General features: G+C 49.1%; 1 protein-coding gene across 1 annotated transcript in view; it reads right to left on the bottom strand.

Annotated features, from left to right (window-relative positions):
• Positions 1-511: 511 nt before the first annotated feature.
• The window catches only part of CUNH10orf71 (chromosome unknown C10orf71 homolog), a 28,572-nt gene continuing 14,641 nt past the window's right edge, over positions 512-14,442 (bottom strand). The window contains exons 2-3 of the mRNA XM_032171422.2: positions 12,029-12,131; positions 512-5,588 (exon numbers count right to left, since the gene is read on the bottom strand). Of these exons, the coding sequence (XP_032027313.1) occupies positions 1,140-5,444 (4,305 nt within the window). The 5' untranslated portion in view covers positions 5,445-5,588; positions 12,029-12,131 and the 3' untranslated portion in view covers positions 512-1,139. The remainder of the gene's footprint in view (positions 5,589-12,028; positions 12,132-14,442) is intronic.

Genomic DNA, 14,442 nt, shown 5'->3' with positions numbered 1-14,442 from the left:
TACCCTCCATGTGTTGATTTACAATTTCACCTGTAACTTCGGCTCTCCTGAACATTTCCCTTGCCATTAAAAATCCATGCTTGCAAGCCACGGGGAGGTCGAGTTTTAAGCGTGAGCTGCCTGATTCTCCTTGCTTGGTGCCCTGCAAATAAACACCCTCCTTTCTCCCACTGCAAACCTCAGTGTGGATTTTGGCTATACTGTGCTGGGCCATTGGACCCGTTTCATTAGGTAAAACTCTCAAACTCCTCAGTTAATCCTGACACTTCCCTCCAAATCCCCAAAGGTCAGGAACTGACGAGGGGTGAGGGTGTGAACACACTTTGAGTGGAGGGCACAGGTACTGGTCACTAAATTGGGGCAGTCAGGACCCACTGGAGGGCCTGGCCCTGCGAAGGCATGGACAGGTGTTGAAGGGACAAGGTGGGACTCCAGACTGTGGTAGACGGGGAGGTGGCTCTGTCAGCCCTGACCCCCACTGCCCAGAGAAGGAAGACAGGAGTCCAGGGACAGAACCGTATCTGCAAACTTGTTTCACTTTTTAAAAAGTGGGCCTTTTCTTGATCAGAAAATAGCTTTCAGAGGCAAGTTTCTCCCTGTGAAGGAAACCCATTCTATGCAAATGATCATTTCTGCAAAATTGCCCTGGGCTGGTCCTTAGCCAGTCTGCCTGAGTTGACCTGAATGCCTGCTGAGTCTGAGCCGGGGGGCCTCAGGGGTTTGCTCATCAAGGAGCCTACAAGTGAGTGGGTGGGTGTGGGTGCAGAGGGACCCTTGGGACCAGGTGGTGCCCTTGCCACACCCACCTGGTTGGCAGGGCCAGGGAAGAGCAGGGCGGGCCAGGAGAGGGAGGAAGGGAGGGAGGGAGAAGGGCTGGAGTGCACCTGGGAACTGGCACGGAGGGGACCGGGCCAAGCGAGCAGCGCCCCTCCATCAGGGGAGAGCCAGGGAGCCCTTTGGGTGAGGTCGTCTTGGGATCCCTACTGCCTTCTGTACTTTACAGATCTAAAAAGGCTAAGTATGTGTTGACGATCGTGTGAGTGTGTGTGTGTGTGTGTGTGTGTGTGTGTTGCTTTCTGGGGGAGGGGGAAGTAAGCTCCTCTGGGTTCATCTGGGGGTGGTGGACAGCCTGCAGTAACTCAAGAAATGCCTTCTGTGGCAAAGTCCTCCAGGTCGTCAGTGGAGATGATGCCCAGGCCTGGAGCTTCTGCACCCTCCTCTCCTGGGCTCTGGGGAGGACCATGAGGGCGCTGGCCTGCCGAGTGCGGGGTGCAGTCACCGTGAGGCCCTGGGTCCAGCTGTAGTCCAGACTCGTGGGCACTCTGGGGCCTGGCGCGCGCCGCGGAGGCACGAGGGCCCTGCCTGAGGAAGGTGGGTGCGGAGAGCTGAGAGGAGCAGCGCAGCGGCATCAAGGCCGTCACGGGCACTGGCTGGAAGCCGGGGTACAGCACACAGGGAGCGGCCAGGGCGTCCGGTGGGGGCGGCTCTGGGGAGGCCCCCTCGGAGGACGGGATGGAGACCTTGACATACTTGCCCGTCTCTGGGTCATAGAAGGTCTTGATTTTCACCTGGAGTGGCAAGTCGAAGACAAAGTACTCCCCGGACTGCGGATCCTGGAGGACTTTCTGGGTGGCGGGGTATGCGGGCAGGGGTGTGAGGGACTGGGGGCCCCCGGGCCGCCTCCCGACAGGCTCCGAGAAGCCGGACACGGAGTGGCGGTGCACGGGAGGGGGCAGGGAACGGACCACGGGGAAACTGTGTCGGAGCCTCTCTCTGGGGCACAGTGGCCTTTGCTGTGTCTGCTCCAAGTCCTCCGGGCAGGGCTTTCCCTCCTGTGACTCGCCATGCTTCTCCTGAGCCTGATCGGTCTTCCTCCTCTTACTTGCCAGCTTCTTCGCCCGCCGCAGGGCTTTCTCTGTTTTGGGTGGGACTGCAGGTGGCTTGCTTGCTGTCCTCTCTAGCTGTGCAGGAAGCTCAAGTCTCCCAAGGGTGCCTGCTGGGCTGGTGGCCACATCCAGCAATGAACCTCTTGGAGACAGGGTCCGGAGGTCCTCTGCCGACAGCTCGAGTAGGGGGTCAGAGCCGCCCTCCCACACGAGGGCGTGGGTCAGGTCCTCCCTCCGGGTGACCCTGGCAGGACTGGAGCTGGCCCAGGGGCTGGCTTGAGGAGGCTCCTCGGGCAGCAGCTCTGGTCCTCCGGGGGCCTGGGAAGCCTCCCAAATGTTGCTGGCAGCAGGGGAGCAGGCACTACTCTCGCCCGGGGAGCTGGGGTTGGGGGAATTCGCCGTCTCACTGGGGACCAGTCTTCTGCCAGGGGGCCCTGCTCTGGGTGTGGACAAAAAGTGACTCTTGAAACCTGGTGTCTGCTCTTCCCAACAGGTTTCGGGCTGCCATGGGGGTGGCTGATCTTCTATGTGGCCCTCGGGTAAAGCAATGGTGGGGATGTGCCATGGGGCCGCCAGCTTCCCTGGGTCTGCAGAACCGCTCTTGCAATTGCTTGCCATGAGGCCATGTGCAGCATCTGGTGGTGGCTTCACCCTGTCCCCCTCTCCCACCAGAGGCACAGATAGGAAATTCCCCTTTGGGGCTGGCTGAGAGGCCTCCATCCTGGCCATGCTCGACCCCTGCCCGGGGTCCTCCATGACCTCGTTGGCCATGCACTTCACACGTGTGCCCCGTGTGTTAGTGGGTGTCGATGTACCAAGAATGTCCTGGTTTGTGGGGGCACAAAAACCAGGATCCTCACCCCATTCTGGCCTTGGCAATTCCTCCTCTTTGTGGCTACTGCTGAGGGAGTCCTCCAAGGACATGGTCCTCAGGAGAGGCAGCATGATAGGTTTAATTATGGGGGTGGCTCTGAGGGTGTTGTCTTTAATTGTAAACAGCATGTGCCTCTTTGAAGCAGAAGATGGTGAGGGAGTAAGGTCTTTGGCCTGTGAAAAGGTCGTACTCTTATTTTCCCCAATCCGAGAGCCTCTGAAATTAGCTTCCTCTGCCGATGCCTTCCTGGTTCTTCCTCCAGACACACCTTCCCCTTCTCTTTGCAATGCTTCCCCCTGGCTGTGGTCTTCCAGGCATGCATGCCCATTGCTTAAGGCACAGTAGTGCAACTCATCCTTCCCCATCACGTTCTGCTTCTCATCCTTCTGACTGTCACCTGCACTCACGTCCTTCCTCCTGTCTTCCCGCTGGTTCTCAGTAAACCACATCTTCTGCTGATCATCAAATGAGGCAAAGGATTGATCTGAAGAGCTGGTGCTGAATTTGGCCTTACCTTTGAGGCTTGGCATAAAATCGGATTGGCTGTCACTGTAAAACACATCTTCCTCCTCAGGAGAGAGGGGCCCTGGGGAGAATTTCTGGTTCAAATGTGTGTTCTGAAGTCCTGCCTCCCTCTCAGGTTCTGTCTCTTGGGACACAGATCTGGAGAGTCCATTCTCTAGCTGGTGGGTCTTCATTTTCTCTGTAGCTTCTCCAGGCTCAAGATCCCTATTGCAAAGCCTCAGGGAGAGGTGTTTCCTGGGGCGGTGTTCCCTGGAGTCTGGACAGCAGCCGGATCCAGTGGGACCCATCTCCAACTCTCCTTCCACCTCCTTGTTCTCATAACTGCTTCTCTCAGCAGCCTCCCCATTGACATAGAAGGGGGCTTTGGTGATAGTCGGAGCTGTGCTAAGAGTTAGATAGCTGTCTGCAGAGGGCTCAATGGGGTCAGCTGTAGGGTCCTTCTGGGGATTGATATGTGATGCAGTGGGGTCATCAGCGGGTCTCTCCTTAGAAAGCTCATTTGGAGGGCTTTCCTCAAGCCCATTGGGGAGGATGACACCGTTGCTCACAGGTTCTTGCTTTCCATCAACCTTACCTCTAGTTTTCTCATCAAGCCCTTTCAAGAGAGGTGAGGAACTGTATGTGCTCTTAACACGCTTCCGCACATCCTTGAGGTTGAACAGCAGGCTAGGGGCTTTGGACTTGTAGCTGTCTCGAGACTGACATTCACTGGGCTCCTTCTCTTGGTATCCATTTAGCTGTCCTGGGGGTGATGGGGTTTGCTCTGCCAGCTGGCTCTCTGCTGAATCCAGGGCATGCTTGCTGGGTATGATGGGGGTCAGGAGCTTACTGATGTTAAAGGGGGGATCATAATGTTCGTTGGGTTCCACAGGCAGGTCAAGAGCATCATTTTCTGAAAACTGTCCCTGGGGGTTGTGTTTTGTATACAAAGGTGGGCCTCTCCTGTTGGTCTGTGTCTTTTCTTCTGAAGTATCTTGTAGACCTTCTTTCCCTTTTTTGCCAGTCTTTGGCTTCCTCCATGGGGGCTGGGCTGGCTTCTCTTGAGAATCAGGCTGTGAGCTGGGAGCTTTTCCTTCCACAGCAAATACCTGGGCTCCTGGATCCCTGCACCCCCAAGGTACAGATGTGGACAGAGCCCCTGCTGCGAGTCTGTTCTCTTCCTGACTGCAGCTGGCCTGGACCTGGCAGGGAGAGATTGTGCACTCAGGAGGACAGGGTTCTCTTAGCAAGGTCATGTCCCCACAATGCTTGGGAGCTTTGCTTTCTGGGACGGTTCCAGCTGTGTCCTTTCTCTCCAGCAGCTTTGGTTGGTGGGCATTCCATGACTCAAAAGCGCTATTTTCACTGTGCAGAAAGGTGCCTTTGCCTCTCCCAGGCTCTCCCGTGGCTGGCTTGTGGTGTGGAGAGGGGAACTTTGACTCAGATGAGGTGGCCGTGTCATTGGCTGCTGGGAGGAAGCTGCTGGAGCCGTGACAGGCCATTTCTGGATTCCTGGAGGACTCCTGTTCTCCGTGCTTCCTGCCTGGCTGCTGGCTGTTCTGATGGGTGTTGGAAACTTCAGCGGGCACCCTCCTGACTGTCAGAAAGGCAGAATCAAAGCAGAAGTTGACACTGTTTTCTGGAAGAGGAGCGAATTTGGGGGGATTTTTCAGAGCCGGAGGCTTGCTGGCAGTGGGCCTGCTCTCACAACGTTGGCTCTCGGTCCTGTCGAAAGATTTAATTAGTGTCGATACTTTGGAGACAGGCTTGTTGCTGCTCCTTAGGCCGGAAACTGGCACCTCCAATCTCCTCTGGACTGGTGTTGGTGGGGGGCTGGTTTTGGGGCACTTTTCCTCTCCCTGAACGTACTTGGGTAGCTGTTGGAAGGTGGCTGCCCAGCCTGAATGTTCCGTGCCCTGTGATGGTAACTGGCTCCAAATGCCACTTTTCCTCTGGGTGTGGCTCACTGTTCTCTGGTGAAAAGTCCCAAACACCTGTCGGGTGATATCCGGGGACACGGCCAGATAGGAGTCATGGAAGGATGTGTCCTCGGAGATGCACAAGCTCCGGAATGCCCGGTCTGTTAGACTGCTCACCTCCCTGTCTGCATCATCCAACACGCTGCCAATGCTGGAGGAGTCGCTGAACCCGTCTGTGCACTTCTTGTTTCCCTGCATCATCTGTTGGCTCCAAGAAAGCTGTCTTTGTCAGCCAGCAGGTGTCTCTGGTGATGATTCTGTCAAGGTTAGGTGTTTCCCTCTTCCCCAAAACTAGAGCCTCTCATTGACCAGATGCAACTGCAAAGTGGGGATTTTTTTTTTTCTCTGCAAAAGAAAAAGGTGCAGGATGTGAACAAGGTATGCAGCTCTACACAATAATATGTGCTGGTCCCGGTGGAAAATGGTGCCCATGAGGGTTAATTTTATGTGTCAAACATGGCTAGCTTGCTATATGTCTAGACTGTAGACCAGTCTAGCTGTTTCTGTGAAGGTATTTTTTAGATGTTATTAACGCTCAAATCAGTAGACTTTAAGTAAAGCAGTTTATCTTCTATAAGGCAGGTGGCCCTCATTTAATTAGTCGAAGGCCCTAAGAGTAAAAAGACTGAGTTCACAAGCAACACAAACAAACGTAGACAAGTGGGATTACATCAGTTCAAAAGCTTCTGCACAGCAAGGGAAACAATCACAAAAATGAAAAGGTCTTCTACGGAATGGAAGAAAATGTTTTCAAACTGCGTATCTGATAAAGGGTTAATATTCCAAAATACATGAGAAACTCCTACAACTGAATAACAAACAAAACAAAATGAAAAAAGGCCCAAGCCCTCTGATTTAAAAATGGGTAGAGGGGCCGGGCGCGGTGGCTCACGCTTGTAATCCCAGCACTTTGGGAGGCCGAGGCGGGCGGATCACGAGGTCAGGAGATCGAAACCACGGTGAAACCCCGTCTCTACCAAAAATACAAAAAATTAGCCGGGCGTGGTGGCGGGCGCCTGTAGTCCCAGCTACTCGGAGAGGCTGAGGCAGGAGAATGGCGTGAACCCGGGAGGCAGAGGTTGCAGTGAGCCGAGATCGCGCCACTGCACTCCAGCCTGGGCGACAGAGCAAGACTCCGTCTCAAAAAAAAAAAAAAAAAAAAAAAAAAAAAAAAAAAAAAAAATGGGTAGAGGAACTGAACAGATATTTCTCCAAAGAAGACACAGAAATGGCAAACAGGTATATAAAAAGGTGCTCACCATCACTAACCATCAGGGAAATGCAGATCAAAGCCACAATGACATATCACATCATGCCTGTTAGGATGGCTATTATCAAAGAAAGAAAAGATGACAAGTGTTGGTAAGGATGTGGAGAAAAGGGACCCCTGTACACTGTTGGTGGAAATGTAAATTGATGTAGTCACTTTGGAAAACAGTATAAAGATTCCTCAAAAAATTAAAACTAGAATTACTATATGATCCAACATTCCCGTATCTGGGTACAGGCACAAAGGAAATGAAATTAGGATCTTAAAGTATCTGCACCCACATGTTCATTACTCACAGTGGCCAAGAGAGAGAAGCGAACAAAATTTCCATTGACGGATGAATGGATAAAGAAAATGTGGTATATGCATACAATGGAATTATTCAACCTTAAAAAGCAGGAAGTCTTTAAATTTGTGATAACATGGGTGAACCTGGAGGACATTTTGTTAAGAGAAACAACCCAGTCGCAGAAAGACAAATACTGCATGATGTCACTTACGTGAGGAATCTGAGACAGTCAAACTCATAGAAGCAGAGAGTAGAGTGGGGGTTGTCAGAGGCTGGGGAGCAGGGAAGGGGGGAGTTATTTGTCAAAGGACGTAACGTTTCAGTTTTGCAGGATGAATTAGTTCTGGAGATCTGATGTACAGCAGGTGTCTGTAGTTAACAATACTGTGTTATGTGCTTGAAATTTGCTGAGGATAGATATTATGTTAAATGATCTTATCACACATACACAATAAATAAAAGGGGTGGGAGGAAATGTTTGGAGGTGATGGATAGGTTTATGCATGGATTGTGGTGATGGCTTCATGGGGTGCGTACTTATCTCCAAACTCATCAAACTGTACACATTAAATATGTATAGCTTTTTGTATGCCAATCATACCTCAATAAAGTGGCTTAAAAAAAGACAGTCCCTCGAGGAAGAGGAGCTTCCGCTTCTGGATCATCTTTGGATTGGAGCTGTGTCATCAACTCTTCCTGGGTCTCCAGCTATTCCCATTTTGGACTTGCCAGCCTCCACAATCACTCCAGTCAGTTCGTTAAAATAAGTCACTCCCTCTCTATAGCCACATATCCTATTGGTTCTGATCTTCTGCAGAATCAGACCCATACAGTGCCTGAAGTTCAGTGGTGTTTTTGCAGAGTCCTTCCCTGATATTCCATGGGTGTTCCCTCCTTGCTCATCTCTTGCACTGTGCATGGTTTATTTTCTTCATAGTACCAAGCATGATTGAAGATTAAGTTTACATCTTTGTGGCCTATCCCATGATTAGACTGTCAGTGCCAGGCATGTGGGGACTGCTGGGTTGTCTGTTCTCTGATTGCCCCTCATCCCAGAACCACCCTAAGAGGATACGATCCCCAGAGTCTGCATCACCTGGGCCCCTTACCTTTGGGACCAGCCCGTGGGGGTGGACAGTAGAGGTGCTGGCAGGAGCCTGGAGGGAGGGGGAGCCAGTGTCCCTGGCATTTCTCCACCCCTCCTGCCTTGCTTGTGACATGGGGACCACAGTCCTCTACAGCTATGGCCCCTCCCCCAGTCTCTGACTGGGCTCTGGCAACATGCCCCTTGTGCCCAACTCTACATCCCTGGGGTCTCCCTAATTCTCCGTTACCTCTGTTATAGCCCTTTCCTTTTTTTTTTTTAAGTGGCAAAATACACATAATATAAACATTTTCATTTGAATCAATTTTAAGATACAGCTCAGTAGTGTTAAGTATATTCGTATGATTGTGCAATCAATCTCCAGGACTCTTTCATCTTTCAAAACTGAAACTCTTTACCCATTAAGCGACAACTTCCCATTTTCCCTTCCCCCTGGAAGCTACCATTTGACTTTTTGTCTTTATGAATTTGATGACTCCAGGAAGCTCATAAAAGTGCAATCATACGGTATTTATTTTTCTGTGACTGGCTTATTTCTCTTAGCATAATGTCCTTGAGGTTTATCTGTGTTGTAGCATGTGCCAGAATTTCATTTTCAAGGCTGAATAATATTCCACTATATATGTGTGTGATATATATATATATATATATATATATATATATATACCACACACACGCTATATATATATATATATATATATATATAGCATGTGTGTGTGTGTACATATATATATATCACATTTTGCTTATCCATTCCTCCATTGATGAACACTTGGGTTGCTTCCAAATTTTGGCTATTGTGATTAATGTTGCTATAAATGTAGGTGTGCAAATATCTCTCAAAGACCCTGCTTTCAATTCTTTTGGGTATAACCCCAGAAGTGGAATTGCTGGATTATATGGTTGTTCTATTTTTAAATTTTTAAGGAACTTCTAGACTGTTTTCCATAGTGGCTGCACCAATTTTCATTTCAACCAAGAGTGTGCAAGTGTTCCAGTTTCTCCACGTCCTCGCAACACTTGTTATTTTCTGCTTTTTTCTTTTCTTTTTGATAGTACCCATCCTGGTGGGTGCATGGTGCTACGTGACATTCTCTTGTGGATCCTGTATGAGGATGCTGCTTCCTTCTGGAATACTTACGGCTTCCCCTGGGACACATACCTCCCATTGCCTAGAACATTGCCTGGCCTGGGGGAGGGGATAAGAGAATGAGAATATAAAAAGTTACATAAAATAGCAAGTATTGACCCCAGAGTGGATGCAAGTGAGGGGTGTCTGGAAGAGTGGACATCTGGCAGGGTGCTGTTAAGTGTTCAGCTGGCAGATCAGACACTGCCAGAGAACTCCCATTCACAGCAGCAGAGCTGAGCAGGCTATGCTCTCCCCTCCTTGCTTGGCTGGCCTTAGTCACTGCCAGCGCTCCAGGGGATGGATGGTGAAGGCACTCCCATCAGGGAGGCCTGGCCACATGTCAGAAGCCCCAGATCCTGCCTGGCTCCACATCCCCTTGCTAAGTGACCATGGGCTGGCCGCCAGCAGCCTCAGTCTATCTCTCTCATCTGCATCTGTGCTGTGAGTTTGCAACCATTCTTTGTTTCTGTAGAGTAGGGATCATGTGGCCTCACTGCAAGGCTCCAGGAGGTTAGGGGTAGCATCCTGGCATAGGCTCAAAGCTGCTGGGCTGTCAGTAATGTTTGTCTTTCATCCTGGAGGCCAGGCTTCATTGGAGTCTGTTGTTTCTGTCTCTTGACCACAACACTCTGGTGAGTTAGCAATGCTGATTCATCGGCAGACTGACTGGTTTCTGTGAAAGACAGAACTAAGCTGGAGAAAGGATTGGACCTGAATTCTAGTGGACTGAATGAGCTGATGAGTAGCTACTGACCTGCTCTGGGAAGGCCCCTCTCCACATGCTCCTCAGCCCTACCTTGAAAGGTAGGCTGCTGGCTCCCTGGAAAGTACACACTCATGACACCATATGCTTTTTAGAAGGCTGCATACCAGGGGAGAGCATCAGCCCACGTGATGGGTGGGGGAGACCCTGAGGGCTGGCCAAGCCCATGCCTTCACCAGTAGAAGACACACGCTCCGGTCTTCAGACTCCCATGCAGCTAGCATGGCCAGAGGACATGGCTGTGGTCACAGGGATGGAAGCAGCCAGCAGTCTGTGAAAGTTCCTGCCTTTCTAATCAAAGGAGCAATTCCTGTTGTCTCCACTCTGTCAGCGCTCTTCTTCCTGCCTTGAATGCAGACAAGAAGCCAGAAACTGCTTGATTTCTTTGCTGGGGCTGCCATAACAAACGATGGCTCAAACATTGAAAATGTATTGCCGCACAGTTCTGGAGGCTGGAAGTCCAAAATTGAGGTGTTGCAGGGTTGGTTCCTTTTGAGGGCTGTAAGGAAGAATCGATCCTATCCTTTCTCATTGGCTTGAGGACACCCGTCTTCTCCCTGTGTCTTCACATCATCTTCCCTCTATGCTTGTTTCTGCCCACATTTTTCCTTTTTAAAACTTTTTAAAATTTTCCAATTACTAAAAAAATTTTTTTCATTCTGTCACCCAGGCTGGAGTGTAGTGGCGTAATCATAGCTTACTGCAGCCTCAACCTTTTGGACTCAAGTGATCTTCCCATCTTGGCCTACCAAGTAGCTGGGATTACAGGTGCATTACACCATACCTGACTAATTTTTCTATTTTTTGTATAAATGGGGTTTCACCATATTGCTCTGGCTTGTCTTGAACTCCCAGGCTCAAGTAATCTGTCCACTTTGGCCTCCCAAAGTGTTGGGATTATAGTCATAAGCCACTGTGCTCTGCCCAAATTTTCCCTTTTCATAAGGACACCAGTCATACTGGATCAAGGCCCACCTTAATAACCTTGTCTTTAAGTACAATACATCTGCAACAGCCTTATTTCCAAAAGGTCATACTCTGAGATAATGAGAGTTATGATTTTTTTTTAGGAGGTGCATGATTCAACCATAACATTGAATTCGCTTTGCAGCCCTGAGAGACAAGCAATGGCCACTGAAGGCCAACCTGCAGAGGATGGCAGTGTGGACAGGTGAAGAGCCCAGGTCCTGGCCAGCACTGCTAAGCCATGAGCCTGTGGCAGCACCATCCCACTTGAATTTATATTATTGAGGCTAATGTGGTGTTTGATGGAAGCTGAGTGGCTTTGACCACTATGAGTCAGGTTTTCTGTATCTTGAGGTCCTATCAAAACGGTGAGGAGTCTCCTGATGTCCTAAATGCTGGGATTCCGATCTTGGCAATGGCTGAACTCAGTAATATTGGGGGTTTCTACACTTTGAATGAAAATAAGATAGTTTTCATTAAGATGAAAATAGGTTAGTTGGAGACCTAAATTTAGAAGCTTAGATAGAGTCAACCGAGCAGTCTCTACCCAATTAAACACATCCTCGTATTAGTAGGTATTCACTATTTGTTTTCTGAATACTCAGCTTGCATCCTCTGACAAAAAGCACTTGATACCTTGTGGGAAATTTCCTCTCCCCTTGGTTTTCAGTCTTGGTGGGGCTGAAAGTCAAGGTGCCTGCAGAGGCTCCCGAGGGCCAAGAGCAGGCGTGAGACCGAGGACAGGCCCATGGACTATAGCAATTATCCTGGAGCCACACGAGGATGGAAGTGTGCTCAGGCTTCCTTGCTGGTGGTAGAGCTTTCACTATGCTCTGGGACATGCCTGGCCCCTGATGTTTCCTGGCCTGGAACTTTAGCCATCACCTTGAGGCTACAAGACCTCCATTTTTCTTTTAATACATATGAATTTCTGCCTCATTTGTTGAGTTTCTGCTTCCCTACCTGATCCTGGGTTTATATCCTCATTCTAAACAGTGGTGAAGGATGTTCATTGATCTTCAGAGCATTCAGAAAATAACCACATTGCTTCTGCCTCAGGAAAAAGAGAGACTCCCTCCCCACCTTGCTAGCTTTATTCAGATAATTTCTTCAGTTCTGATTTGATATACCTGGGGTCAGATGGAAAGTCAGAGACTTGACCTCATTCTCCCCCCACCCCCAGCCCCCATGGTACCTTTCAGCATAATGGCCAAAAACAGAAGGTGTTTCTAGATGCCTGCTCTAAGATTAGTTCCATACCTGTTACAGCACTGGAAGCTGCAGGTGGCTGCCGTGCTGGGTTTCAGGATCTGTAGTTTCAAAATGTCTTTCTATGCTTATATTTGGTGTCATCGCTGCCCATCTAGAAAGAAGAAAAATAATTTCAGTGGAACCCAACTGACCAAAGGGCCAAGTGCAAGTTCATTGGAAAAAGTATCTTTTATATTTTTTGAGACAGGGTCTTGCTCTACTGCCCAGGTTGGAGTGCAGTGGTGTGATCTTGGCCCATCCCATTGCAACCTCTGCCTCCTGGATTCTATCAATTCTCCTGCCTCAGCCACCCAAGTAGCTGGGATTACAGGTGTGCACCACTACGCCCAGCTAAGTTTTGTATTTTTGGTAGAGATGGGGTTTCACCATATTGGCCAGGCTGGTCTTGAACTCCTGACCTCAAGTGATCTGCCTTCCTCGGCCTCCCAAAGTTCTGGGATTACAGGGGTGAACCATCACGCCTGACCCAAAGTATCTTTAAATGTCAGTTATACAACAATGTAGTTGGCTTTCGAAAATGAAAAACAATCCATACTTGAGCTCAACAAAGTTCCCAAAATAGGCATATTTGACCATAAGGTCAATTTACATCCCTTCTAATATCCATTAATTTGTCCACGGCCCAAGACATTTTTAGAAACCTCTTTTAAGCCTTTCAGTTTTCTAATATGATTGACCCAGTTGTGAATTATTTTTTGAGAAAAAAATCTGACCCAAGGCCCTTTTCCCACTGAACTGATAAGTTGGGTTTTGCCACAAAGAGAACTGGAGCAGTGAAAGTCAAGTCCACTCAGCAAGTGGCAGCACAGTGTTAGATTCATCATTGGCAGGAGACTTGAGTCTTCCGACAGCTAAAAGAACCAAAAAGCTGCCCAGGAGGATATTCAGAATGCTCAGAATGAAGAGTGAACTAGTTAAAATAAATCCACTCTGCACATTTTAAATGCAGACCTTTGGGGTTTCCATAAGACCTTTCCCAGCTTGTAGCTCCTGGATATTAATCTAGTTCAAGGTAGTTTATTAATAATATTAATAATCATAATAGCTTGAATTTGTGGCGTCTATTTCTTTGGAGAATCAGAGAGGTGCTCTGTGTCTACCACCATACGGTGAGGCCCCATCCCTGACTCCCCAGGCTGGCTTGGATGGGCCTCCTTCGTGTTCCCAAAGCATACTGGGTTTACCTTTTCCATAGCTCAGCCGTGTTGTCACTTCATACATCGTGACCCATATGTTTCAGGAACTGATGATCGCTGCTTTCTCTCCTCACTAGAAAGGAAGTTCCTTGAATCAAGGAAGGGAGTCTTGTATACAGAGCTCAATAAATAGAAGCTCAATCACTGTTTATGGTACTGCTCTGAATTGGGTTATCTTTATTCTGATTTTTTTCCTGGAGGGCAAACTGAGGCACAGAAAAGAAGGGAAAAGATAATAGGAATTTTGTTGAGAAAGACTCCTGGCCTTGGGTCTTATGGCCTTCCAAAAAATTCAGATCAATCCATTTGCATCTCTAAATAATAAGGCCACTCCCCTGCCCACAGCTCTACTGAGATCTGACTTAGGGAGGAGGATGAAACCCATCTGGTGCCACACATGGATGAGAAGGAGGTGCAGAACGACATAATGGCATTTATTTTGTGAATGGTTAGGGCACCCCTCATCCTGTGCTTGGGCTTTCCCCGTAGGCAGTTGCCTCATGGACTCACTGACATTGCTGCTGGAATGAATTTTCCAGATGCCAGTGAAAAAACTCTCTTGCTCACCACTTTGAACCATTTGAAGGAAGCCACTCTGAACTGGTGAAAATTCTTGCTCATAGAGCACTTTGCCAGTGAAAAGGTGTGTTCCCTTCAGGCAGCACGATGGAGGATACAGTGCACATGGCAGTGCCATGTTTTAAACAAGGTCTTGGAACCTGGTCATGAATGCATAGAAATAAACATTGATCTTTAATCATGACCTGGTCAGTTCCTATTTGTGTCTGTGGCCTTCAAAGACTGTTCTCTTAAATGCTTCGTATCTCCCCCCACCTCCATCATTTCCTTACCCATTTTACTCGGCCTTTAATGTCTGGCCCCTACTCCTTCCTGATGGATGTTCTGATGACATTTTTGCTCCTCATCTGACTGAACTTCTAGGCTGCAATCTAGACTCGTGGCCACTGTCTACTTAAGATACTCTTTCACTTTGACTCTTTCCTTCTCCCCTCCCTGTCTGTTTAGTCTCTTCCTCTCCTTGACTGCTGGATTTCCTCTGCTCCCAGACCTGGAGCCTCTTCTCTTCTCACTCTACAGTCACCACACAGGCGATTGTCCCCACACCATGGTCCCCACAAGCACCTACACACTGAGGCGGCGTCCAGGCCAGGCCATTTGCCTGGCTGCAGTCCACGCCTCTGCCCA

This window comes from Hylobates moloch, unplaced genomic scaffold (genome assembly GCF_009828535.3).
Source record: "Hylobates moloch isolate HMO894 unplaced genomic scaffold, HMol_V3 SCAFFOLD_3, whole genome shotgun sequence".
Lineage (NCBI taxonomy): Eukaryota > Metazoa > Chordata > Mammalia > Primates > Hylobatidae > Hylobates > Hylobates moloch.
This window is presented reverse-complemented; position numbering and strand designations above follow the sequence as displayed.